This window comes from Nyctibius grandis, chromosome 6 (assembly GCF_013368605.1).
Source record: "Nyctibius grandis isolate bNycGra1 chromosome 6, bNycGra1.pri, whole genome shotgun sequence".
In the NCBI taxonomy this organism is placed as follows: Eukaryota; Metazoa; Chordata; class Aves; order Nyctibiiformes; family Nyctibiidae; genus Nyctibius; species Nyctibius grandis.
Genome location: NC_090663.1, coordinates 13,418,603 through 13,446,331, shown reverse-complemented (window position 1 = coordinate 13,446,331; position 27,729 = coordinate 13,418,603). Strand labels below are relative to the sequence as shown.

Below are 27,729 nucleotides of genomic sequence, written 5' to 3'. Positions count from 1 at the left end.
CGCCGTGCCGGGAGGCGGGACGCGGGACGCGGAAGTGCGGCGGGAGCCGCGGAGCCGCCATGGGCCCCCCGATCGTCCTCCTCCTGCTCCTGCTCTTCGGCCTCCCCCCGCGGGCCGGCGGCCGGGGGCAGCTGCGGGCTTTCGTGGTCGCCCACAGCCACATGGACGTCGGCTGGATTTACACGGTGCAGGTGGGCCCCCCGCGGAGCGAGGCCGGCCGGGTGGATAACGGGTAATCTTCAATCCGATGGTGCGCTTTGATTATGTGGCGGGTTTTCTTGGCCTTTTTGTTTAGCTTGTTACTAAGCCAGAACCCCAGGAAAACTCTGTCTGAGAGGAGAGCGGGATCCCGGGTCCTCGGTGGCTGGGGTGGGGTTGGGGCCTAGTGCTGCGGAAGTGTAGCAGCAAAGTAATTTTTGCTAAATAAATGACCTGTACAGCAAAATAAATCAGGTGGGGCATTAATACCTTTTATATTCGTTAGTCAAAATCCTGAATTATTCTTCATTAGTATTAATTTCTTTCGTTTATGTGAAAGGTGCTGTGGACAATTCACTTGCTAGAGTGATGTGGCATCAGTTGTTTAAGAGTAACTGTAATAAAAAAGAGTGAATGGCTCACGGAGCGTTCTCTGCTGTGCATGTATTTTGTCTTCCCTTTTTAGGAAAGACTAGTGAATTTCTCCTTTAATACTTCAAACTCCTACTTAGAAATTGCATGAGAGAACACAAAACTAATTTTTATTTTGGGTCAGTGGTCAAAGATCTCTGAGAGAAGTGAAACACAATGTTTTTTTTAGAGAAGATGCAATTGCTTGAAGTTTCAGTTCCTCCACTATTAAATCACAAGCATCAGCAATTCCTGGAGTCAAAAATCACACAGGCTACCGTGGATCCTTTCAAATGTTTCTGTAGTAAAGTGAAACCTGAAGGTAACTCTGTGTGGGATACTAATGTGATCCCAACCTATTTCACGTTTTTGGTTTGCTTAGTTAGTAGGTTTCACTTATGACTGACAACCTACTATTTTTTTAGTGTTTCATTTCTCCATTTATAATGTAAAAAATAAGCATTTATTATATCAGAACAGCAATCTTCATTGTGTGCTGGAAATTATAGTATTGATGGAGAATTCTAGCATTGGAGTATAATAAAACTTTTTTTTTCCCCTCTCAAAGAAAGCTATCTGCTGCAATCTGATGATAGCAGTGGTACCATAACTTATGTGAGATGTGGCATCTCACTGATGTATCTTACTATATCACTTTGAAATTAAGTAAAGGATAGAAGACTGGATCTGGTCAGCAGAAGCTGTTCTGGCAAGGATAAGTGTACACAAAATATCTTCATGTGCACAATTTTAAAATTAACATGATATTGTTCATTTGACACCATAGTATAGGATATAACCATGTGATAGGTTATTTGATGGATACAGCTGTCATATTTGCATTCCAATAAAATCCAGAGGCCTCACTCTGGAATGCAAGATGCTTTAGATAGGATAGACATAGACAGGACAGATGCACAGATTCTGGATGATTCTGCGTCAACAGTCAAACTTGTTCTAGGAGTCTTTTGCCAGTTTGATTTTACTTTATCCTAAATCATCAAGCAGAATGGAGTTATTTTTCATGACTGAAACTTCTAGGGCCATAATAGTTAGATTTATGTTATGTATATATATCACTGTATTATACTGGCAAGGCACACCTGCAGCACAGAGTCATACTTGCTCTGAAAAAACAATTCTGATAATTCAGGACATCAGAAGAAGAGCAGAAATGGAAGAATAAAGTGTGCATGTGGGTTTTTAAGCTGTGTTGGTGCAAAGTCTTGTCATTTATGGTGTTGTTGATTTAAGGTAAGCAATGAGGGACAGGGTGAGCTGTTCCCAGAACATCAAAAAGAAAGATGGTATTGGTGTCTGCAGGTCTTGGGGGAAGCTACACCATGATCTACACGTGAGGTCCCCAGTCAGAGGATGTATTTTGGAGCAGAAGGGCCCACAAGCTGTACATAATCAAAGAGAACTAGTCTTTCTGAGTGTACAAAGGAAGTGTGCAACAAATGTGAGGTTTTTGCTCTCTCTCTTCTCAAGCCCAGAGTGTTCAAACCAGCCCATCTAACATAGGCAAAACAGAGTTTATTTTCTACATTTTTTTTTTCAGGAAAGTATGCACGCTTATGCAGCAAATGTCTACACATCTGTTGTAGAAGAGCTAATGAAAGGAAAGCAGCGCAAATTTATTGCTGTGGAGCAGGAATTCTTTCGACTCTGGTGGGATGCAGTAGCCACAGATACGCACAAGCAGCAGGTAAGTTGTACTAGAGCCATACTTCCTGCTAACAAAGAATCCATGCTCTTATCAGGGGGTGAAGAGGGGCAAAGTACTTCACCATTTGCTTTTTACCCAGGTCTTGTGCAAGCTGTTTCTGAATCTGATACTTCTTATGAAAGGACCGTAACTCTAAAGGCAGTTGCAAGAGGTTAAAACCCCAGCTATAGATTAGAGCGGTAGGAGGCAGTAACCTTTGCACTCAAGAATCTTTACACTTTACAGTTCTTGTTTCATTGGTGACTTTCTTATTTGGGGGCATGCTAGTATAAGATGTGGGTGATTCTGAAAGAGCCTGCACCAATATCTGTTAAACATTTGAAGCTTATAAACTGCTGCCTAACACTGCTTACAAGAAGGACACTTTTTTCCTTTCCAGTTAAGTACTGCTCAAAAACCTGCCGTTTGTGAACAAGATTAATGCAGCAAAGAGGTGACTGTAGATTCAACAGCAACAACTGTTTCTTGAGTTTGTTTGTTTATAAGCTGAGATCGCTTTCAGTCTTTAAAGCTTTGATCTGAGGTTTGTTTTTTTCCTGGTGAAGACATTAAGTTTTATTTGTCATTTCTTCTTTCCTCTGGCATGAAACAAACATGCTGAAATCAAAGACTGGGCTGGTAGCCCAGCAGCTGGTCATGTGTTGCATTGCAGTGCAAGATATTTAAGTTTTGGACCCTAAAACCAGAGGATATACAGGTGCAGCTTCCCATAGGTACTCACTCAGAACTCCATGGTGTTTTGTTGCCAGGGTCCAGCCGACAGCAGCATATTACTTGCAGTACTTTACATTTGAGTTTGTTTAAAGTGCTAGATGTTTAAAGCATCATGTAAAAAAGACACCTCTTGTCTGTTTTTTTTAACCTAGTCCTTCACTAAATTCTGAGTTTTCTGTAACGTTTAGTATTTAAATAACAGCTTACAACCTGTGTGCACCTGACCTTTGCATGAGAGGTTTTGCTGTATATAGGCAGTTCAGTGTTTTTGTGTGGGTACTTTGCCCATACTTGCCTGTTGCAGGACAATTTTCTTGTCCTATAATTAGATAACTGTACTGTAAGTCTGGGGTGAGGGAATTAAATAAAATAGCATAGGAACTACTTTGTGCAGGGGCAGAAGAGTACTCCACTTTCTAAGGTAAGTTTCAAGGATGTTATGCTGCTGTACATTTACTGTAAAGTAAAGGCCCATGTTTCTAGTATCTATTCTTGCTATTATGTGGAATACTGAAGAGTAAATGTGTATCACATTTGACCTCAGTAGTCACACATGTACACTTGTACACACGATTCAGCCTTTAATTTCCTGGCCTAATTACTGATAATTGTTGCTTTTACGCATTTTTAGTCAGGTTTCTAGTTCCTTTATAGTTGCTTCTCTGAAAATTAAAATGATTAAAGCCAAATTCCTCTTAAACCTGTGTGTCAAACATTTAATCTCTAATAATATTTAAGAGCTATGATGCTTGCTGATAAGTGACATGTTTTTAACATTAGCAAGTTGCAAATATTGGGCCCTGAAATTAGGTCACTCTCGTTACTGTCCTGCTTTTTCCACTTGAACTCTACCAGTAATGATAGAGTGACACCACACTAGCGGTGTTCCCCAGGGCTCAGTTCTGGGGCCAGTGCTGTTCAGTACCTTTATAGATGATCTAGACGTAGGGATTGAGTGCACCCTCAGCAAATTTGCAGATGACACCAAGCTGGGTGGGAGTGTCGATCTGCTGGAGGGTAGGAAGGCCGTACAGAGGGATCTGGACAGGTTAGATAGATGGGCCGAGACCAGTGGCATGAGGTTCAACAAGAACAAGTGCCGGGTCTTACACTTGGGCCACAACAACCCCATGCAGCGCTACAGGCTGGGGGAAGAGTGGTTAGAAAGCGGCCCAGCGGAAAGAGACCTGGGTGTGCTGATCGACAGCCGGCTAAACATGAGCCAGCAGTGTGCCCAGGTGGCCAAGAAGGCCAATGGCATCCTGGCCTCTCTTAGGAATAGTGTAGCCAGCCGGTCTAGGGAAGTGATCGTCCCTCTGTACTCGGCACTGGTGAGGCCGCGCCTTGAGTACTGTGTTCAGTTCTGGGCCCCGCACTTCAAGACAGATGTTGAGGTGTTGGAGCGAGTCCAGAGGAGGGTGACCAAGCTGGTGAAGGGTCTGGAGGGTCTGACCTACGAGGAACGGCTGAGGGAGCTGGGTTTGTTTAGCCTGGAGAAGAGGAGGCTCAGAGGTGACCTTATTGCAGTCTACAACTACCTGAAGGGAGGTTGTAGTGAAGTGGGAGTTGGCCTCTTCTCCCGGGCAACTAGCGATAGGACAAGAGGACACAGCCTCAAGCTTCGCCAGGGGAGGTTCAGGTTGGCCATTAGGAAGAATTTCTTTACAGAAAGGGTTATTAGACATTGGAATGGGCTGCCCAGGGAGGTGGTGGAGTCACCATCTCTGGATGTGTTTAAGAAAAGCCTGGACATGGCACTTAGTGCCATGGTCTAGTTGTTGTGGTGGTGTCAGGGCAACGGTTGGACTCGATGATCCCAGAGGTCTCTTCCAACCTGGCTGATTCTGTGATTCTGTGATTTTCTGTAGTACAGGCTCTCTGGTTTTACTTTTGCCATTTTTTTTTCTTAATTTAGTATTTTGCGTGGAATACAGGATTTAATTCTAGTTTCTTTTGGAATGTTTGCTGTGGATTAGAGAGGCAGCATTAAAAACTAGTAACAGGTATGGCCTAGGTACTGAAGCTGATTTTACACTTCAGACAAGAGAATATATAGGAGTGAAATGTATTGCAGCACTATTCAGCCAGATATGAACCTCTTAGTTCTCAATGCATGTTATTTTCATGGTATTTTCTTGTGTGAACTATTCCTATCACCTTACCCTAACTTGATGTCTGGGTGTTTTAACTAGGGGAAAAAAGATATGTAGCCACTTCTGTCTGGTTTGTAGGGGTGAGTTGATGTAGTAGTTGTCCCAAGGACCACAGATATGTTCTACTATTGTAGCAGCCTGCTGCTTGTAGTACCTGCTATGTCTGTTTGCTCAGTTCCTCCTTCCTTTTGCCCAGTTCTGGTCAGCAAGAGTGCTTGTCATGAGAGATATTTTCTTTTTTTTTCTAGGATTGGCTATTATGTAAATTACTTGAATTATTTTTCTTGTGTTTTCAGTGGTTCCACAAAACTTATATTAAAAAAACGTTTCCACAGCCTAAAGTTTGGATCAGAGGTATCTTTTTTTGGACATCCATCGAAATGGGGAATAATAGCCACAGATGCTTTTCATGTAGGTCAGGGCCAGTTCTATGTTGACACCAGATATCAGTTATCTGGTCTCCCAGCATGCTAATCAGTCACCACAGTCGGCTGGAACTAATTTATGAATGCTGAGCCCTGAAGCGTTTTCACAACATTGTGAACGAGAGAAATGATTATAATCAAAATTGACAATCTGGCATAGTGTCTGAGCAGACACAGGGGCATTCACTGAAAGTTCCTGGGGTAATAAACATAATAGCTCTGCATTTGGCATCCTACATGACAGATTTAAAAAAAAAAGTGGAGATTAAAATACATATTTATACAAACTTTAGTTGTTGGCAGTTTGAGGTATCTTTGAAGTTCTAGGTAGTGAAGTAACTATAATAAAAACAGAAGACTCCCTAACGCTTCTAGAAGGGGACACAGACTGTTATTCTCTTCCACCAAACACCACCCCCCACTTCATCCAGCACATTTGCTGGAAGTTGTACTTGTCAGCCTACTTGTTGTTTCTAGTGGCTGAAATTAAAAAGACAAAAACCAGAAAAACCTTGAGTGGTTGAACAGGTCTAACAGGTTGTAATATATTGGCAGTTTTTAATCTAGAAGAAAGAGACCAGAAATGAAGGTTAGCAGTGGGTTTATCAGGCAGGCAAACCTGCTACATATGGAATAACTGTTTATCAATAAAGCAGTCTGTCTCTCACAAGTTGAGCAACCTGCCCATGCTCTGAAGGCAGGGTAGAAGCATACAGAGTAGAAGGGATGTGTTTGTGGCCATGATGTGATGGCACACTCTGTCTCCCTCCTGGATCCCACAGATTTTGGTCTCCAAACTGTTACAGAGGTAGTAGACTAAAGGAAACCCTGGGACCCTGGCCATTGCTGCTTGTATGAGTTTCCATACTGCTCTCTCATCCAGCCACCCAGATGCAGCAGGAGGAAGACTTTGGGAGAAGCACTAGTATCTTCTGTTTTAATCCTCCAGCTCTAGTTGCCTGGAGGCAGGATCCTAGGCTGCTGCCAGTGCAGTGTATGGGGACAAGTCTGGTGTTTAGACAGTATAAAGACACAGTAACAACCCTACTGAGAAACACCAGAAGATCAGGGTCTACCTGGCAGTGCATCCTTTGTGCCTGCTACCTGGTTTCAGTGTAAGCTGGGTAAATCAGTGCGCTGTGCAGCGCTTTAGTATGCTTTTTTCGCCTTCTTCTCTTTTTGATAGTGTTCAGTACAGACATCCTTTTATCCCACTTTTGTCCTGGATGCCTTCTTGACAAGTGTTGCGTCTAGGTAATGTGCTGTGATCTGAAATGAATTTGCAGCCTTTTTTGGATAAGACTGAAATGATGTTTATGTTCTCTTTCTTCATTTCAATATCGTAGGTCCATCAGTTGCTTCAGGAGGGACGACTGGAATTTGTCATTGGAGGGCAAGTGATGCATGATGAAGCTGTGACACTAATTGATGATCAGATTTTACAGTTGACGGGTATGCATATTTGCATTTAACTTTTATTTTTTGTTGTTATGTCCTTGGTGGGTTTTGTTTGTTTTTCATTTCTCCACCCCAAGTTTGCTGTTACCTTCTTACTCTTTAGGAACTGATTAAAGCATCTTGTATTTTTTACTTGCCTGTGAGTCATCGGTATAAAAATCTTTGCTTAAAAAAACCCCTCCACACAACAGTTCTGCAGTAAGCAGAAGGGTTACTGAAAGCTGGCTTACAGTTTAATTGATGTCATTATACTGTAAACTCCTTTGGAGCAGAGGCCTTTTGTGTGTCTGTGTGTGTTTGAGAGCTTAAGTTCCTGGGAAGATAGATAGGGTGAAATTGAGGGTATGAAACACTCTGGAAGAAAATACTTGGTTGCAATTCAGACTGTGGGGAGGTTGTATTGTTTAGGCAAAGTCTTCTGCAGAACGTGGGCTGTAGAATGTCACTGAAGTCATCTGAACTTAGTTGAAAGTCTTGCGTAATGAAGAAACTCCCATTTGTAATCGTTATCAGCAGCCTCTGTTAGAAATAGGTGCATATTTCCAAGAGATGCACTATTTCCCATTTTAATCTTCTAGCTTCTGCTTCCAGCCATTTGTATGTTACACCTCTCCATCTAATGGTTTAAAGAGTTTTCAGGTATTTAGGTTTATCTCCATCTGGTTAATGAAAAAAAAAGAACAGGATAAATTATGCCACCACTGTGCTATAGATGCCTATAACATGCCATGAGAGAGTAGCATGGTTTTTTGGGGTGGGAGGAGATGTATTGGCACCAGCTGTCTGTCATGGCTGATATCAGCCCTGCCTGTTTCAGGACTATATTCTGGGCAGCTTTCTACATGGGAGAGTAAAGGGTCAGAAAACACTTATTATTTGCTGGATCTGACTGGGCAGCACCACTGGCCTTGTTCTTTGCTTGTCAGTGTTTACCAGGAGCACAGGGGTAGCAGCTGCTTTTGCATCTCAATGAGTCACCACATGACACTCTGACCAAGAGGAGGAGAGGGAATGAACATTTACTTTTTTTTTTTGTCTCATCTGACTCCTGTGTTTAAAGGTTGTTATATGAGCTTCATACACTGAACCCAGGACTTCTCTAAAGAAAACACTAATACTGGCTGAAGAGTCCTTTTGTTAAATGCAAATACAGCTTTTTCTTTCATTGGAGTTAGCTGCAAAGAACATTACTTCTAATTTAATATTTCATCCTGTGTATAAACATTTTTTTTTAAAGAAAAATCAAGTTTGGTAGTTTATTCAGCAGGAACAAAAGTATTAATATATTTTAAAATTCCCATTTATTTTCCTGAAAGCACTCTGCTCGGTTTAAGTATGAGTACATACAAACAAAAAATGTATCCTTGCATTGTGTGTGGAGTTCGTCTTGAGAAGACAAAGCCAGTGCAGACATTTGGGGTCTACATTTCATGTCTTCTCATATCTGTCCAGCCAGCTGTGTTTTGGACAAGCCTAGCAAACTCTTCCTAAAATGTGCTTCAGTCAGAAGAGTGAAAATAAAGACATTGTGAATATTTTCACTAGAGAAGACATTAACCATGGGAAAGATGAAGTGAAAAGAGAATGCCTTGCAATCTCAGTTATTCAAATATGATATTAAAATTTGGAATGGAGTTAGTCCAAAATGGGGAAGATATGGTTGTATTTTCAAATAGTTCTGAGCACAATTTCAGAACTATAAAATGAAGATCTGCATTTTTTTTTTTTTATTATGATGATCTGGTGCAATATACTGGAGTTCTGAATAAAATCTACGGCTTAGCTGGTTATTTTACTTTCATTTAAATGGTTTGTCTGAGTTTATTCTATTGTCTGGTCTTTCTGGCTTGGGTGGTTTTTTTTGAAACTGATTTCATTACAAAATTAAGAACATTGGTTGTAAATAACATCTTGTATCAAAATTGCTATTAACCTTTGGCTTTTTTCTTTTTTATGGTTGAGGATCATATTCATATTAGTTTTGTTTACTGGATGGCTTCCCTGTCCCTTTGTCATTGATACGAGACTGAAATTTTCTCGGAATGTGTGGTATGATTTGAGCAAACACAAACTAAAACCCAGCTCATTGTTTTCATGCAGAGCGCAACCTGGCTATTAGCCTTAACCTAATTTATAAGTATTTTTTCTCAGGCCTAATCATAATTCCTTTTTGTTATTCATCTTTTACGGTGTTAATACATTATACTTGGCATAGCAAAATAAATATTGTCAGTGTGAAACTTTCTGCTGTGAATCATTACATTCCTGAAACTTTAAATGCTTTGGAAAACTGCAACAAAGAGCTATACTTGAAATGTTTATCTGTAATGCTATATGCCTATTAAATATATAAAATGAACTGTAAAAGTGTTCCTAACATAAACAAATTTTGCTTTGCAGAAGGCCATGGATTTTTGTATGAAACGTTTGGGATCAGGCCCCAGTTTTCTTGGCATGTTGATCCTTTTGGAGCTTCAGCTACAACACCAACTCTTTTTGCTCTGGCTGGTTTTAATGCTCATCTTATTTCTCGGATTGACTATGATCTGAAGGCTGACATGCAGAAAAACAAGGTAAAAATACCCTTAGGAATGGAACCCATTGCCAGCCTCTACTTCCAGTAACCTAAACCATGACATTAAGATAAGCATCCCTCTGATCTGTGCAAGAAAATGTAGGTATTTCTTCTCTAAAAGTGACACATTGATTGCATGTGGTAATAGTGAAATATATTGAATCCATGTAACATGGTCAGTAATGTCTTCATGACTTACTGGTCAAGGATAAAATATAGTGTAGCTTGAAGAAGACACAAAATGTGGGCAGTTGGACAAGGCCTAAGTGGACATTGAATTAGGAGTGTTGGAAGTGGAGGCATTTAGAATGGGTTTCAGCTTCCCTTGAGAAAAATCTTAGATATGGGGTTTTTTTTGTAGCCTGTTGTGTAGTGTGTATGTTTGGGCATGGTCGTTGTAATGCTTGGAACATTTATTTGTGCCTGTAGAAGTGATAACACTAGGTCAGTTAGGGTGGCAGCTAATCATTTTTTTTCTGAATTCAGTTTTTGTTTCATGTTTTGCCTTCTCTCACACAAGTGAATCTTGGGTGAAACTCAAGCATCTCTGAAGAAAATGAAAGAATTCCTGTTGAATTTGGTGAAGCCAGAACCTACCACCTTATGTTTGCAGTGAATTGCGATACTTCTTTTCTGCTAAAATCTTTTATGAGCTTTTGACAATCTTTTTCCTATCTAATTTTTTTTCTGGCACCTGACAGTCTAGAGGCTTCCAGAACTGTAAAAATTCTGTTTCAGTTCATTTAAACATTGATTCCCACTGACTACAGTGCAATCCAGACTACATCTGGATCTTTCCTAGCTTATAGGCGTTCAACTTCCACTGAAACAAGTGAGGTGTAATGCCTATGATAAGCTAGGCTTACACCTGGATTTTAGCAGTATGCTGGCAGTGTGCTGACTCCTCTCCTTCTCCATCAATTCAAATAGAAAGAGGCAACACTATAGCCTCCTATGTATAGTATGTGACCTTGCTTAGGGTACCATTGGCTGGTCTTAAGTAAAAGCACGTAAAGTATTACAAGTGGTGAAAAGTAAGATGGGCACTCTGAAGTCTTAAGTTGTTAATGATGGTATTTCTGTGCTTGTCATCAAGGGTAATGGTTTCTTTACCTTTTTTGTTTTCCAGAAGCTTCAGTTTGTATGGCAGGGCTCTCCTTCCTTATCTGAAAGACAGGAGATCTTCACCCATGTTATGGATCAGTACAGCTACTGTACCCCATCGCAAATACCTTTTTCAAACAGGTCTGAAGATTTCCCAAATAGGCAAAAATATTGATCACTTCTGAGAGTTTGTATTGTTGGAGTTTGAGCATTTTCTTTGACTGTTTTCTTTCAACAGTATTCTGCTGCTTTCTCCTGACCTGCAGTAGGTCAAGGAGATGTCTAGACTCTGTAGATGTGAGTCAGAATTATTAAGCAGCCCCAGCTACCCACCATAATACATGAAGTTTTCTTAGTACCTACCAATTGAATGCTCAAAGGTGACACTTACTACTGACAGGCATCAAAAATACTTCAAAATATTGACAGACTTTAAAAATAGTGTTTTCTAGCACCAGGAGGCTTGGAAGACAAGTACAGCTTTCGTCAACATATATATATATATCATGTCAGTCCTTATAAAAAATTATAGACTACAAATGTGAAACAAACCAATTGCCCTAAAAAGAAAATGTCCAAAGCAGGACTGGGTTTTTGTTTCTCTGCCTGGAAAGTTAAGATTTAAAAACTCCAGGAACTCAGTATGTACTTGGCTATTGCTAATTGATTTTCTGTGGGAGATTTTCAGCATTATATTGGGCTGAGATTGCATGTATTATCTGTGTATAAACTAAAGTGACTAAAATTTTCCATTCACTTTGTGAAAAAATCTGAGAGCTTTTGAAAACTTTCTTTTTTGCTCACTGGCTTATCCAGTAAAATACTCTTTGTAACCGAAGTCTACTTGGGGGAGCATCCTCATTGTTACAAAGCTTGATGGTTTGTCCTGCGATTTCTTTGTTCTATGCCAGCAAGCAGCAGGGACTTGGAAAGTTGCACAGTGCAAAAAGAAAACTGGGCAACCTTCCCTCTACCTCCACCCCTAAATAAACACTAAAACCTAAATACTAGCAATGAATATAAACTGAATTTTTTTGCTTCCTATTCCCTGCGTGTCTGCATTTTATCCCACCACCTTTTGATGTGTTTTTCCCAGTTGAACAAATCCTGTTCATAGCTTATTGCTTTCTCCTTCTACTTAGATCAGGATTTTATTGGAATGGATTTGCAACTTTCCCAGATCCACCAAAAGATGGTGTTTATCCAAACATGAGTCTCCCTGTTACAGATACTAATATCCATCAGTATGCACAAACCATGGTGGCAAACATTAAGGAGAGAGCAACCTGGTTCCGAACAAGTGATGTTTTGTGGCCCTGGGTAAGTGCATGATCAGCATTTGCTTTAGAATTGGCAAGTACACTTACAGTATGAACAGTACGTAGATGGTACTTTGCTACAGTATGTACTGCAAAAATGCAGGTACAAACCACACGTCAGTAAAGTGTTTTTCTAATAAGTAGGGCTGAAATGTATGATTAGTAATGATTTTTAAATACTAGAACTTCCTTGTACAGTCTGCCAGATGTCTACAGAGTCTTCCATCCTACTTTATATAGAAAGAAATGTGACAAAATTGTGAAGATAACCTCTTGTGAAACTATATATTGCAATATTGCTTCCTTTTTTCTTCTCCTTTTGTCTATTTAAATGATTTCTTTACAAAACTGCTTAGCACAACATAACTATGTTAACAAAAATGATAGCGTTACAAGAAAATGTATTACACATTAGGTAGACAACGTCTTTTCTAACTGATGTGTAATCATTTTCTTATACAAGTCTTTCTATTTTAGTTAGAAACATAAGCCTATCCCAGCTTGGTCATCCAAACACTTTTTTTCAGCAATATGCTGTGTTAATTACATCCTGCATGTACACATAGCACTGATATGCTCTCGCTATTTTTAAGTCCTTAGAAAAGAATAACTTTTTCTAAACTGAGTGTACAGTGTGTTTTTGAGTTTTGATGAATGCTGTGGGTCTCATCATCACAACATTAAAGGGTGATGCGTGTTCTTAAGGTGGCTGTTTCACCGCAATACCTGTTGTTGCAAAGAGAACAAACATTTTCTGACTGATGCAGCTTTGAGTCACTGATTTGTTTTTCACCTGTCTTTCTGACACTGTTGCTTATATTGAATTTTTTTTCGTAGAGGGTAAGGAGGGAAGAGGGATATAATACTCTGTAGTAGTACTATAGTGAAAGTTTTGCTGGAATGGAGAGGAGGGAGTTTACAATAGTACAAATAAATTCCAAATGTCTAGATCCAAACGTGCAGTTTTGCAGTAATATAAGAAAATTTCAGTCCCTGACTTCTTGATTTGTGTGCTTGTGATAATGAGCTTTAACCAAAGTAATAAAAGTTTGTTACTCATTCATACTGCTATGTAAAAAAGTAGAGAGAAATAGATATACGGATACCTCTATAGCTAAGCTTTGCTATTTTTTCGTAATTGCAAATAGTTTGGAGTACTTGGATATATTTTTTTCCTTCAGTTAAAAAATCAGAAAATACACACCTTCCCATTTAAGGTCAGACCTCACATCTAGACCATTGGCACTTTTGTGATGAGTTATATGGACAAACAAGAGTTCCTTCATGATCTGAAGCACCTAGTTGTGCAGGAGGATGCATTGGGCTGTGGGGCAGTGTAAAAGTTCAAAATTGCCTCTCTAGAGGCCATAGCACAACAGCATGATTAGTTATGTCTTTTTTTAAATGTTTGTATGCGCAGATAGTATGTATTGAGATCCCTTCAACAGAAGGCAGAAGTTGTGCAAGCATGCTCAAAAAAAAAAGGCTTTAATACACAGTGTATCACCTCTCTTAACTATTTGGATGAGCATCAGAAGTACTATAGTCTACTGTGGTGATGGGGCATCAGCAACACGTTGTGTGACATTTGTACTACAGGGATCTCTGTCCAGATTGTTTAGTTTCACATCATGTTCTCAACACTTCCTAAAGCTGTAAGCATGCTGAAGACCAGAAAATAAGAACATCCTTATTTTCTGCTAAGTGGGAGAAATGCAGCGTGAAAAGAAACAAAGGTCACCCTTCCAGGCATGTATGCATGCATTTTCCAATTGCTACCACGGAATTTCATGCTCTTGCACAATATGGTGTGTCAACACACTTCTCCCTGTCTGTAATGCTGGCTGATTATCAGCTGATCTGTGCAAATAACCCTACCCTTCATGACATTTTGTAACACATAACTTTTATATGGGGAGTCAAGATCAAAAGAAATACTACTTTGACATAGACTAGTGTTGAAAAAGAACCTTCTAAATTACATGACCCAAAGTAATTCGGCTGTTCTGTTTTTGGAATTTCAGGGCTGTGACAAACAGTTCTTTAATGCATCTGTTCAGTACTCCAACATGGACCTGTTGTTGGATTATATTAACAAGCATTCTGATGAGTTTGGAGTGACTGTCCAGTATGCCACTGTTGGTGATTACTTCCAAGCAGTATATAGCAGAAATCTTACATGGGAAATTCACGACTCTCAAGACTTTCTTCCATATTCAACAGGTAATTAAGTTCACAGCTGCATAATGTCTGCCTCAAATGTACATATTTAAAATTTTAATAAAAGGAAATTGAGAAAATGAGAAATAAAGTAAGAGGAAAAACACCATCTCCTTATGACATTTATTTACACTACTGAGTATCATCAGATAGACAAGTTGACCCCAGCTTAGTTGTATAAGAAAGATGGTAGGGCAGTGGTTGCAATATTTCTTTGGGACCATTGGAAACAATGGGCGGAGGAAGAGACCCTGAAAGAAAGAGTTGTAGAAAGAGGCAAACTTGGCAAGAAATCGAACTTGAGGGTTTTGTATTGGTGTCTTTGAATAACAATAGAGTGCAAAGGAAAGCCAAGCACGAGGTATATTCATGTGTGTAACGTCATCCAAATTTTTTTAATGACCTGAAGAAATGTATGGATACTGCAGTAACCAGGTTCTGTTACAGTGAATTTACTCTTTTAGGCCTCATATCGAAGTACGCAGAGAGAAGACACAGCTAACTTGTCAGTTTCTAAAGTCATTAATTTGTTTCATTGCCTGAAGTATCTTTAAAATACCATTGGTATCATTAAAATACCTTTCTATATAACTGTAGCTACCACTACTGCATCACATTTTTTGGCACTGTGGATTTGTATCTCAGACTATTACGACCCAAATTTAGCTTATACGTCCAGTATTCTGTAATGTGTCTGTTAACTTTTAAATTAATAAAAATAACTATTGCTTCCTGTGAATCATTGCATGGACTGATCCCTTACTCACTCACCTCCCTCTAGGGATCATGTCATATCTAACAACTTGCTGATAAATGCACTGCCAGTTTTAAATGCTAATATCCTTTTACATCTGGGCTCTTACCTGACTCTTTTGGCATAATTTACAGGCAGTAGACAATTGCCATTAGCTTGCATAATAGCAGCACCGTCAATGTTCCAGGTGGGTGCCCACACACAGATGCAATCTCTTCCGCAAACGGCTTACTGTGCCTTGCAATTGCAGTATAGATTTGAGTGCACTTTCTCCCACATACTATTTTGCTTCTTGATGATTAATCCTCTCATTCTTTCTATGCCATTTTATTATGAGTCATTTACTGGGCTCAGTGTCACTTTTGACATATGCCTTAGAAACTCAAGTTTTAAGTCCCGTATAAGTATTGCCTTTTTCTATTCTACATTCATTGTATTGTGCTAGAACGCGTGTGTGACTCTTCTGCTTGTAACCTTGAAAACTGAAATGGAATTTATTCTGTTTGAATTTCTAGCATTTTTCAGGCCAAAAAGAGTTTGTCCTGGTGTGTTTGAGAAAAAGATCCCATTTTCTAATTGTTGCCTTTGATCCTAGGCTGATAACAGGTTGTTACGGTTGCAAATATGCGCTTTATAAAGCACTTTCTGCAACTTCTCTCTGGAAAAACTATTTATCAGTGGTATATTAAAAAAAAAATCCCCCCAGAACAAAAAAAGACACTAAGTAGAGATTTGGAGGTTTTAAAAAACAAATATTTGTTTTCGTAGTTTACTCCGTGGAATACTGGAACATACTAGCACAAATTAACTGTTGAAATACTTTCCACTGACCGCTTGAGGGCATCTTTTGGTGTAGTTTGAAGTGCTGCAGTAGTTTAGAGTCATGTTATCACATCACTGTTTCTACTCCATTTTGAGGAAATGGAATTTAAGATAAATCCCTTTGACTAAAAGGGGGGAACATAGAGAGCTTGTATCAAGCAGTAACCAAGGATCATAATCCACTCTCTCTATTAATATGTAATAAAATATGCTTCAGTGAAGCTTCTAAAGTTGTTTTGTGCAGATCCACGAAGAAGAAATTTCTGCAAACAGGTTAACTTAGTCAGTAATGGCTTTGTATCTACAGTCATGTTGCTAGGCCTGTAGGAGAGATTGTAGTTTTCCAAAGTGCACGTTTATGGCTGTGTTTCTTTGTGGGGCTTATGACTATTCCATTTGATGGCTGATGTGTAAACCCACAGCAGGTTTCATGTAAGAAGCTGTACAGTAGTAGTCTAATAAATAACAGATAAGTGATAACTGATATGGTATTTTGACATGCATTGAATCTGTTCAACTTTTAACAGAGCCATTTCAAGCATGGACTGGTTTTTACACTTCTCGGAGCACATTAAAAGGAGTTGCAAGGAGAGCAAGTTCGCTGCTTTATGCTGGAGAGTCCTTTTTCACACAGTATGTCCGGAAACACCCAGCAAGTTCTATTTGCAAATGTAGAGCCTTAAAGCAACTTCAGAGCCTTAGATGGGCAGTTTCAGAGGTAAAGATTGATCTATTTTTTAATTTAAATGAAAATGTTTATTGCCCAAAGGCAAAACTTTGCTTAAGCATTTCAGCTGGAGTGTCTTGAGGTTGCTTTTATGCTTTTAGAAATAACTTTCCCCTTTAGCAACTCATAAGTAAAAATAAAGCAGTTTTTCAAAAAAACTGTCTTGAAACATGACTTCAGCCCCTTAGCCATGCATTCAAGAAATGATTACTGGCAAATGTTTTCTTCAGCTGATGAAAGAGATGTGGTTTCAAACTTTGCACATTAATTCCTTTTCTTAATGTTTTATTATTTATAAAATAAACAAAAACTGAACTAACTGAAACCTACTGATAATTTTTACTTCTGCAAGGTAGAAGAGGAAGCACAGATTTGTTTCTTCAAAGTTCAACAGCGAAGTGATCAGCCTCATACCATTAACCATTTACAGGCCTCAGTGCTTTTGCTGGTAATAATTGCTATTTAAGCAATTTGGAAAAATGTGAATCTTATTTTAAGTTATATGTCTAAAGGCTAGTGGACCATGTTAGTACAAGTGCAAACCTGAAGTTGTCATCCTGTTGCATTGTGACCTTTCAAACTACTCTTAAATTTAAGGTCCAGCACCACGATGGTATAACAGGCACAGAGTCTCCCAAGGTGAAGGACATGTATATGAATAACTTGATGTATGGAATGTTCAACGTAAAGAAGCTAATGGCTTCCATTATCTTTGACATGAACAATGTGAAGAAGAATGGAGAGGTCTATTCGTCTGTTTACAATAAAGACTCAGGAATACCAGGTACTTCTTTTAACACAGCTTTTCCAATTTTCAGGCTAACTTAGGAAAGCTCGTGTTTTCCTCCAAAACAATCAACGTGCTATGTACCGCCTAGAGTTCTGTGAACCACAGCTGGAAAATCCTGTTTGCCTTATGAGACCTGCTAGACTTGAGGCAAACTCAGACGAATTTATGAGCTCTCAAATCTCAAGCAACAGAAACCAGGACCTTTAAACTGATGTCTGGCAGAGCCCTGCCCCAGTGCACATATTAGAGCTGGCTCCCAGATTCAGACCTCAACTGTATAATGGAGGGGAGGAAGAGGTGCTGATCGGGGTAATTACTAAACTAACCTTACTATGCAACATAAGACTACACAGTAAGAAGCACAGTCACAGTTAAGAAATGTTCTTGCTATAGTCTACTGCCAGCTTGTGTAAAAAATGTAAAGGAATTTTTAAGGAGTCTATTCTAAAGACTGTACATTCCCTTTTATCTTTACTTTGGAAACTTCTTAAACTGTCAAATGTAAGCAGTGCCGTGGGCTGCGCAACAGACTGATTTGGTTTTTTACAGGGTTGTTTTTAGATTAGGCTTCTCATTTGATCTTCTGTACAACTCTGATAAAGTTAATACTGCATGACAATGAGTTGTGGTAAGCTGCTTATTTTCACTAAATGCATTTACATTCTACTCAGGTGTCATTTTCTGAATACACAGTCTCTTTTATTGGGTAAAGAATGGAAGAATAAAGCAGAAGAGGCTTTTATGAAGTACTGTAAAATGTTTTCCTTTTTTCAATCATGATGTTTTACTGTGGGGTTTTTTGTTGAAATTTTGTAAGATGATTGTACCTAGACAGATCTCTCAAATACTTTTTTAATATCATATTTGAAAAATACATAGTTTTAGTGACTGATAGCTTTGTTTGTGTGCACAAAGGCGCTACAGACGTTGACCAGTATATTGTTGTGTATAATCCACTGGCATGGAACATCACTACCTTTGTCATGGTTTCTGTCGGCCACTCGGCAATGAGTGTATATGATGAACTGGGACATTCTGTACCAGCACAGGTACTTCAGCTTTGTTTCTTTCTGTTGCTTTTCTTTCACTTGTCAGTTTTCACTGACTTGATCCTGCCTCCTGTCAAAGTGTGGTAATATATAGTATTACAGTGAAAACAAGTATTAGATCAAACGGGCATTTTCCTAGTCCTCCTTCAAGTGATTTTTTTTTTCCCTTAACTTACCTGTTCTCTCAACTAGAACTTTTTTGTCTTAATGTCCAGAAGGGCTTCCTGCTCTTCTAGCGTGTTTGGTTTATCCTTCGTATGCCTGCTGTGTGTGACCTGACACTTCCTGCTTTTCCGTCTGTAGAAAACACTGTGTCCAATAAAGCCTTTTTGGCTGAAGCCCTGTCCTACAATTGACAGTCCTGTTTGTACAATCGACAGATTACCTTGGGGAGGAGAAGAGATTTAAGAAATATGTAGGTCTTATTTACAAGCCCAAAAGAAACTGGGGACAGTCAGCTGCCATACGACATATCATTCTGTCATAGCCAAGCTCCAAGACAAGGCCAGCTGTTCCCTGGGAGAGAAGAAAGTGGCCTCAAGTGAAAGCTAGCCCTAGCCTTTCTCAGGAGCATCTGTTGTAGAGAGTGTCTCATCATCAATGGCTTGATAAACCTGTAGGAATGCCTCCTGCACATAAGGCCTAAAGAGGCGTGACACAATTCCAGATGCTCCCCTCTGTCCCCGAGATGCCAGGATAGCTCAGCAAGTTCTGCCAGCTAGACGGAGTTTCTGTTATCTGTGGCTTATGACTATCGCCATGCATCAAGGCATGTTGCAGTCAGGTAGTGATACACAACAGCTGTCTCCTGTTCCTGCACACATACATGACAATGGCGCAAGACCATACTGCCTTTATCTGGAAGCCATCGGTCTCTTGGGATAGCACACAGTCATGCTTATCTGTCAGCCACTTACCTCCCAGAAGTCCCACCATCTGAATTACTTTAGCCTTGTAACATACAAGGAGGAGATTGACATGTATTTAAAGCATTTATCTCAGGATTTCGGATGCCCTGAAGTCAAGCTGTGATTCTGTGTTTTAAAAAGACGAAGTTCTCTGTTCCAGAGTTGGTCTGTTCTCTCTTTTGCTAGACGTTACTCATATGTGCATGTGGATAGTCACTTGAGGCTAAAGGAAATCTCTTTACCCATAATGAGAAGGTGGTTTGGGGTCTTTTTCTTCCAGTATGTACTGTTCAAAAGTACATTTATATCACACACTCCTGTTGTTTAAGGTATTTTGGTATTAAGTAACACTGTTGTTCTGTTTACTGTTCAAAACTATGCCACATGCTTCTACCCCCGCTCTCCGTGTGCTTTGCTTAAGGTGAGACACGTCTGGATGCTTCCTACTCTTGCCACAAGTTTTCTCATACTTGTAGTAGTCACCTCCCTGATGTTTCAGTCTCTTTTCTGTCATTTGACTGATTAGTTTAATTTGTGGTTATTTCTGTATATAGACACTTCACAATGCAATCTTAAATCAAGATCTATGATTCCATGTTCACATTAAAACAAGATCTAACTTTGTAAGTTGCTTAGTGACCCTCTTTCCTTCACAGAAAGGCTAAGCTTAGTCCAAGTTCACCAAACTCCCAATTAAAAGTAGCACGGATCTACATTATAATTGAGGATTATAAGAATGGCATGTTTAGAAACTTAATTTTTCAAGCAGTAGTTAATTTTTGTAGTTTAGGGCTTACAACATTTGAAGATAGTTGCCTTGCTAATTAATTTTCTGTAATGGAGCATTGTTGTCTATGTTAACGTACAGGTTCAAAGCTCGGCGGGGTCCCATTCTACCTATGATCTCTATATTCTAGTTGCAATAAGTGGTCTGAGCTACAGAAAATACAACATTAAACCCTTGAATGGTAAGCAGTCTGCATTTATTGGACAATCAGTCCAGTACAAGCGAAAAGACCTAACTCGTGCAGATCAACAAAGTCGACAGTTGCTTCCTGTGGTTAACAACTGCTACCAGGTCTTGTTTGACCAAAACACAAATCTAATGCACAGCATTACAGAGAGGTGAGATTGCCTGCTTGTTTTTAATACTATTTCAGATTCTGTAAAACCCTTTGTAAAAATAAGTCCAAGGACTGTATCATGTGCCTTAATTCTGAGACTTCACTAACAAAATATTCTTTACAGTTATTCTTCTTTATCTCCAGTTCACATGTCCTCCTTTCTGCAGGAAACATCAGCGCTAGCCTAGGTGTGATTCCATACTATTTCTGTAATGTTCTTGCCCTGTTTAACCATGCAGTCAGTCTAAGATGACATATCACAGTATTAACTAGTGGATCAGCAGAATCTCATTGTACTTTAAAACTGAAGAGCGTTGTGAATGTGTGTTTGTGTTAAAAATAAATAAGTAAGCACATACACTATGGCTATACAATGAGCCTTAAGTGATAAAGCAAGAGCTTTCTCTTACTAATCAGTAGTGTTTTGCAAGTTCTGTATCACTGTTTCTATGCTAGGAAACTACAAAACTTTTTAAAGTGAAACATTTAACTAAGGCTATTCTATTAAATCAGGCAAATAAAATGGAAGAACAAATAAGATCAAGGTGAGATTTGGGGTCTGCAGATTGTCTTTCTTGGCTGATGTGAATGGGCCCAATTCCTTCAGCTTCAGTGGAGCTGTGCTGCTTTTTGCCTGCTCAGGATTCAGATTGTCAGCTGTGAGCTGATGAAAGATTTGACTCCTTTGGCACTGGGCTAGTGACTACTAGACGTCTATCACCTTTGTGTTTTTGTTCATAATTCTGCCTTCTAGAGCAAGAACTTGTTGTCCAGTATAGTTAAAATCCACATTAAAAGTATAGATGTGCCTTAATTAAGAGCCCTGGAGCAAGTAAGTACTTTCTCAAAGTGCCTCCAGATCCTAACTGTTCTCAGATTCCGTGAGGAATATAATAATAAATGTAATGAGGAAGAACAAAGATCTGAATTCAAATCCCATTTTTCTCCATCCTGTGTGGCAGGCAGCAAAAGCTGGAATTCATCATGTAGGAGAAATGGGATGTTCACTTTCTTCACAAGCCTTCAGGCTAGCCCAGAATATTTGAGTTTCAGGAAGTTTGCTTTGGAGTAATGGGAAAGAGTGAGGTGTCAGGTCAGAATGGGAGGAAAGGTTAAAAAAAAAATGGAATCTTCAACTGTGAAGCCTTATAAAGTTTAGGTACAACCGTTAGAACTTGTAGGTCCTGCCCCTGCACTGGAAATGCTTGTATACGTTTTGCTCCTCAGTCATTACAGTTTGTAGGTCGCTGTATTAACGCTAGCTAAAATGGTTGGCAGTTTAAATTTATATGCCAGACTGAGTGATTTTTCCTGTTTTGCCAGCAAGACTCCAAAAGAGGAGCAGAGCAGAGCAGGTAGCTGAGGGCAATAGCATCTTAAATTGCCTTCATATGACTTCCCAGAGACTGTGATATGGAGTCATGAATAGCTAAACTGTAAGCGTCAGGGGAGAGAGGAGGAGACGAAGTAGGTACTGAGCTAGTGTGAATTTTGCTATTCTGTTGCCATTGCATTTGTTACCAGTGTTAAATACGGAAACTTGGATCATGCCGATTTACCTAGCTACAAAGTCAGTTAAATGAACTGATTATTCATTAATATGGTGCAATGTACCTCATTTTTGTGCAGTGGGTGGTTTTTTGATCCTGTAGCAACTCTCACATCAAAACAGCGAGCTATTGTAGATGTTGTTTCTGTCTTAAGATATTTCTGTTTTACAAAAGTATAAAATGACATAGAAACTCCATTTATTTACGCACTGACAGATGTCTTGACGGGAAGCACTTTAATTCTCTGCTGTCCTCATTTCCTAAATCTTATAAAATCAGTTATTCACTTTGAGAAAACAGAATTTTTCTTTTCTTACATTCCCAGCCTCATTCCTGTTGCAGTTCAGCTTTGCATCTATTACGTACAAAATGTGTTTGTAAGTAATATAATTTTTCCTCTTCTGTGGATTCACAGGGAGACCAACCAGACCGTCCAGTTGACCCAGGAGTTCCTTGAGTACCATGTGAATGGAGACGTGATGAAAGGACCCATTTCGGATAACTACTTATTTGCCCCAAATGCTTCGGCTGTTCCAGTATCAAAAGCAGTGGGACTGGAAGTGGTTTCTGGAAACTTGATGACAGAGATACGGCAATATTTCTACAGGTACAACACCATTACAGCTTCACTTCAGTGGAATGTTTAATTCTGTATAGTTACTCCTAAACAGTGAGCCCTGTGTACTGTTCAGGATTTAGACAAAAGAACTAGCAAGCATCTGCTAAATGTAGTGCTGAGGAAGCACCTCTTTTAAATAGCACATATTGCTGCAGGGAGGGAGGTGAAGATTGTTTGGAGTTCTCTTCTGTGGCTTCTGTTGGGATCCTGGTTCCACACAGTTCAATGAAAATTGCAGCTAGCATCTTCTTACATGGGTGGAATTTGGACATAATGGTTCATTTTTGTAACTGTGAATATCTTCCTTACAAGAAAAATTAGAGAAAGGAGAAATGAATCCTACACAAGGACACTCTGCCCCCTGATGAACTAGCTACTTTTCTGTGTTAGAATTTTATTAGTCTATAACCCCTTCACCCTCTTTTAAATCTGGTTATTTGATTGAAGCCTTTTGCTTTCCATGGCATTGTACAAGGATTGTAGCTGAGAAGGTCTTTTGGAAAACAGTGAAACTCTTGTATCAAAATTAATGTTGCCCAGATTGAAAAAGACATGTATTCTGTAGAATGTAAATGTGTTGCTTAGGGAGTCATAATTATTTAAAATTTTTTTGTTATTTTTGAGAAAGAGCCTGTCTAATCAAATGAAGAGTCCTCTTTACACTTCCAACACTAAAGAAAATTGTAGGATATCATTTACTCCAGCTGAATATCTGTACACTTGAAAATTAAAATGAAATTAAAAATAATTGTACACGTACATGAAATACGTAGAGAACAGGCAAGAAAGTTGTCTGTGTGTAGGATAACATCATGAATGATTTGCAAGTCTTGACATAACCGATCAAGTGCTCCACTTTATAAACCCTGCATATCTTTCCTCTCATTTTTGTAGTAATGTTACTGCTCAGGATTACATATATGCAGTATATACCAGGATGTATACAGTACCAGAAGGCTACGATGGGAAGTTGCTTTGCCATAGGATAGAGCAAGAATACAGCGTTGGGCCTTTGGAATTAAATCGTGAAGCAGTTCTAAGAACAAGCACGAATTTGAACACCAGGCAGCTGCTCTACACTGACAACAATGGATATCAGATTCAGAAGAGACCATTCAAAGCATATGTGAACAACGCAGTGGCTCGGGTAGGCACAAAGGTGTAATCCAACGTCAGTTGTGTCTTATCTTATTTCCCCATTACTGTTACCTAAGTTAATATTATCACTGCATGATTTGCTGTGTGTTTTCAGAACTATTATCCTATGGTCCAGACTGCCTACATTGAAGATGATACCACAAGGCTGATGCTGCTTGCAGAAAGAGCTCATGGTGTCTCAAGTCAAGGAAATGGACAAGTGGAGGTAACATATAAAAATATTTTTTTCTAGGAGTGCATAATTTCATGGTTGCTGATAATATAAGTAAAGCATGATGGCTGATTATTGTTGTGACATTTACCTTCCCAATATAGGTGATGCTTCACAGGAGACTATGGAACAACCTTCAGTGGGACCTGGATTCCAATCTCACTTTGAATGACTCTTCAGTGGTTCGCCCTGTGATTTGGCTTATTTTAGGAACTAAGGCTGTCACCAATATTTTATATCGGACAAGTGGACTGGCATTAGAACACAGGCCAGTAGTAATGTTTGGAGCATTATCAGGTGAGTCATTCTGTTTCCTGTGCTGCCTTTAGTATCTGAATGGCTTATTTATTTTGCTCTGATTTATGCTGTGAAGTTTGTAAATGCAGACTTCAAGCCTCCTGTGTGGCAAAGTTAGTATACAGTGAGTTAGGAGGCAGATTTAGAGCCTGCTAATTACTTTGCATTAATTTCAAACATGGATGTTGTCCAAGTTTATGAAATGTTTGTCTTGATATGTAATTATCTCTGCTTTCAGATGAGAATAAATTTTAAAGCATCTAATGAGAAGAAAATGTCCACACAGGGAATTAGTGCAAAGTAGCTAGTGCACCATATATCAGCTTCCTGGATGTTGAGTCCTTAATGACCGTTTTTGAGTCATTCTTTTAAAAATATTTATTTGACTTTTTAACTAAAACTGAAGCCTGCTAGTGGAATAGCAACTTCAAGCTGCAGTGAAATTTGCTTTATGGAAAGCTCTAATATACTTCTCCAGCAGTTAAAATCATTCTGCTTTCTGCTTTGTATCTCAGAAGACCCTGGAGCAGAAAGCATAGCATCTGCTTTGCATCTGCCTTGGTAGAAAAAGCAAAAATCTCTTTACCCTTCCACATTACCCTGTCCAGGCTTGTGTGTGTGATGGATGTTTGAGATTTGCTTTGTTTCACTTTGCAAGGAGGAGATAAACCAAAGCTACCCAGACAACTTCAGCAGAATTCAGTCCATGGTTCACCTGTAACTCTCCCACCTAATCTTCATCTCCAGACTCTGAGCATTCCAGGGTGGAGATACAGCTCTAATCATGCAGAGCAAGTGCTCAGCATCCACATGGGTAGGTGCTTTCAAAAGGGTGACTGGATGTTACACTTAAAGCAGCTGGCTTTCTTTTCTTTCTGTCTTCTATGGCTAGTACTTTCATTTATTCAGTGTTAAATTTCTCTATCAAGAAAGTTAATTGTACTGTATAATTGCTCTTCTCAAATAGTAAAATATTGCTCCTGCATGAGTTCGTCATACCTGTTAGTGTCATTCCTGTCAACAGTGGGAGCTGGGTATTTCTTGCTGTTAGTCCTCTTGCTAATTTTAAAAAATGGGAATTAAGTTCAAATTATGAGAGTGTAAAGCTAAATTAAAAAAAAAGTTTGAAAAATTGGTTTCATTTTTGAAGTAAGAAAATGTTCACATTTTGTTTTCTCTTAAAGGTAAACAGACGCAAGGTGATGCAGACTTCAGCCGTGTCCTGCTAAGAATTAGGCACTTGTATGAAGTTGGAGAGGATCCTGTGCTGTCTCAACCTGTGATAGTAAATCTGAAGGTAAATTGAATCCTTTGAGACAGGATACCACTTGAGGTGTTTTTGTTCCAGAGAGAACTGGTTCTGGAATGAAACATCCCATGTGCTAGAGACTCCACAAAAGGTGGATATGAAAATACTAGTATAACTTTAACCTCAGAGGGAGGCAGGTCTTATTTTTACTCAGCTATGCAACACAGAAGCCGTTACTTCGGATGAATTTGCCATAGGCACAGCATGAAGATCTGCATAAATATCTGTAGGACTGGTTCTGTTGAGCTCGTGGTTGTGTAACACTTCCTGCAGTACCTCAACCAGTGCAGACAGTGGGAATCTGTTTTGCTGTTTCTTTAGTTATTGCAAGTTGTACCTATAGTTAATGAAATAGGGACAGGATTAAAGGAAACAGACATTTTTTTCCTCTATAGTTTATTTCTGCGAGTTGTTGAAACTTCGGTCACTTCTATCATGTACTGTGTATTTTCAGTTTCTTGTTTATTTGATCTTTCATATAGCAGTACATTATTTTATGATACGTGGCAGGGGTTTATTATTTTAAAATACAAAATTTTGATTGTGATGACAGAAACATGGGGAACAAGGTGTAGGGTTCTCGGGTTTGTTTTTAAAAGTGCAGTGTGAGTTTCAGCTCTTGAATGGAGAGATTAGTAGGCTCTGAACTTTGCTACAACACAGAGGAAGCTTGTAGCACCTCAGCTTCTTAGTTTGAAGCCTGGTGAATCTGTAGTTGCCCTTATGTTCCATGACCTAGCAGATTTTTATAGTCTCTACTGCTCTGCTTAACAGATCAGTGCTAGAGATGAAAGTTCTGTTCTGGTCTGTGTACTAGAACGGTGAGCATGATGCTGTTTTCAATAAACTGTGGTTTGATTCCTTGTATTTTCTTTACTCACAGTCTTTGCTAAAGGGATTAGGATCGGTGATGCTAGTGGAAGAGCGATCACTCACCGGCACCTGGGATGTAAACACTCTGAAGCAGTGGAAATGGAAGACTGCACAATATCCAGGCAAAGGTAGGTGGAATAACGTGGTTGGTGTCTGTAATGTTGTTGACTGTTGAAGCTTGATGAATGGTCTAATTAAAAATATAAAAATATTTGCAAGATTAAGAATGTATTGTTCTTCTGTATGACAGACCTAGTATCTGGCAGAGCCTGCAAGCAGTAAAATTTAGAAAAGATTCCCTGCAAGTACTAGACTGCTGTATTTCTCTGATGGCTTGTTTTGCCTAAAAGTGTTAAAAAGCTTGAAATCTTTCTGGAGTTATCTTTGTCCAGATGGAAATGGCTACTTTATGAATTCACACTTGTGACACAGATTGATTTTGTTAGCTGCTGATGAGTTGTGTTAGTCTAAGCTTAAGCCTGTGCTGCAGAAAAACAGCTGCAGTTAAAAATCCCCACTGTAATCAGCTTAAAGGGCTGTGTGGATGTGATTCAAGTTAGGGCTGACACTCAAGTCAAATGCTGTGGGTGACCTCATTTCATTTCTCATTCCAGTTAGTAGCTTGGACATTGGCCTCACTGTCACATCCATATATGTGCCTTGTAAAAAGCTTGCAGAGGTTTTGGGCTGGGCTAGGTGGGAGTTTAGAGCTCTGCTTGACCTGCAGCTAGGAACTTGCTTGCTGTTTACTCATGATGAAGAAAGTCGTTCACGTTTTCTGTGTGAGTCAAAGTGTGAAAAGTAGATGGATTGTTGCATATTTTAATATAATGAATGGGTGCACCTTAGGCTCCATACATAGCTTCAAGGAGGAGAATCTGCTCAAACCCCAGCTTTCAAGGAAGGGATATGTTAAAACTGTTGAGATGGAATAATACGTACATTGGAGTAAAGCTGCTTCTTGAATAAATTCCCAATGTTTTTGTGTTTTTACAGGGTTCTCCAACAGTACAGAGACCTCAGAAAACTGTATGATAACTGTTCACCCAAAGGAAATAAGGACTTTCTTTGTATACTTCCAAGGTCAATAACGTTTGACATTGTATTTCAGGAATGAATATATAATAGCTTCCAATTTTTGTTTCAAGACATGAGTGATGATCTTGAAAAACATTCTACTGCAGTTAATGAAAAGAATAGTCGTTTTGGAATAAACTCTAAATTTAATTAAA

The 27,729-nt window shown here is 39.2% G+C and overlaps 1 protein-coding gene across 2 annotated transcripts; it reads left to right on the top strand.

Annotated features, from left to right (window-relative positions):
* On the top strand, window positions 1–27,729 carry MAN2B2 (mannosidase alpha class 2B member 2). Of its 2 annotated transcripts, none has more exons than XM_068403141.1 (19): window positions 1–191; window positions 2,171–2,317; window positions 6,977–7,082; window positions 9,489–9,661; window positions 10,793–10,908; window positions 11,910–12,087; window positions 14,111–14,309; window positions 16,410–16,600; window positions 17,207–17,393; window positions 18,315–18,448; window positions 20,225–20,481; window positions 22,446–22,637; window positions 23,544–23,796; window positions 23,902–24,012; window positions 24,123–24,315; window positions 24,974–25,129; window positions 25,500–25,612; window positions 26,508–26,625; window positions 27,494–27,729. In XM_068403141.1, exons 1-19 carry the CDS (start codon window positions 60–62, stop codon window positions 27,586–27,588), a joined length of 3,051 nt encoding a protein of 1,016 aa, XP_068259242.1. In that variant the 5' UTR covers window positions 1–59; the 3' UTR covers window positions 27,589–27,729. The 2 variants fall into 2 exon arrangements, with proteins under 2 accessions (XP_068259242.1, XP_068259243.1); XM_068403142.1 differs by having other exon boundaries at window positions 150–232.

Coding starts and splice junctions, on each gene's coding strand:
- MAN2B2 (XM_068403141.1), top strand. CDS start 60: ATGGGCCCCCCGATCGTCCTCCTCCTGCTCCTGCTCTTCGGCCTCCCC. Junction 17,394..18,314: donor TAAAGACTCAGGAATACCAG/GTACTTCTTTTA, acceptor GTGTGCACAAAG/GCGCTACAGACGTTGACCAG. Junction 24,316..24,973: donor AATGTTTGGAGCATTATCAG/GTGAGTCATTCT, acceptor TCACTTTGCAAG/GAGGAGATAAACCAAAGCTA.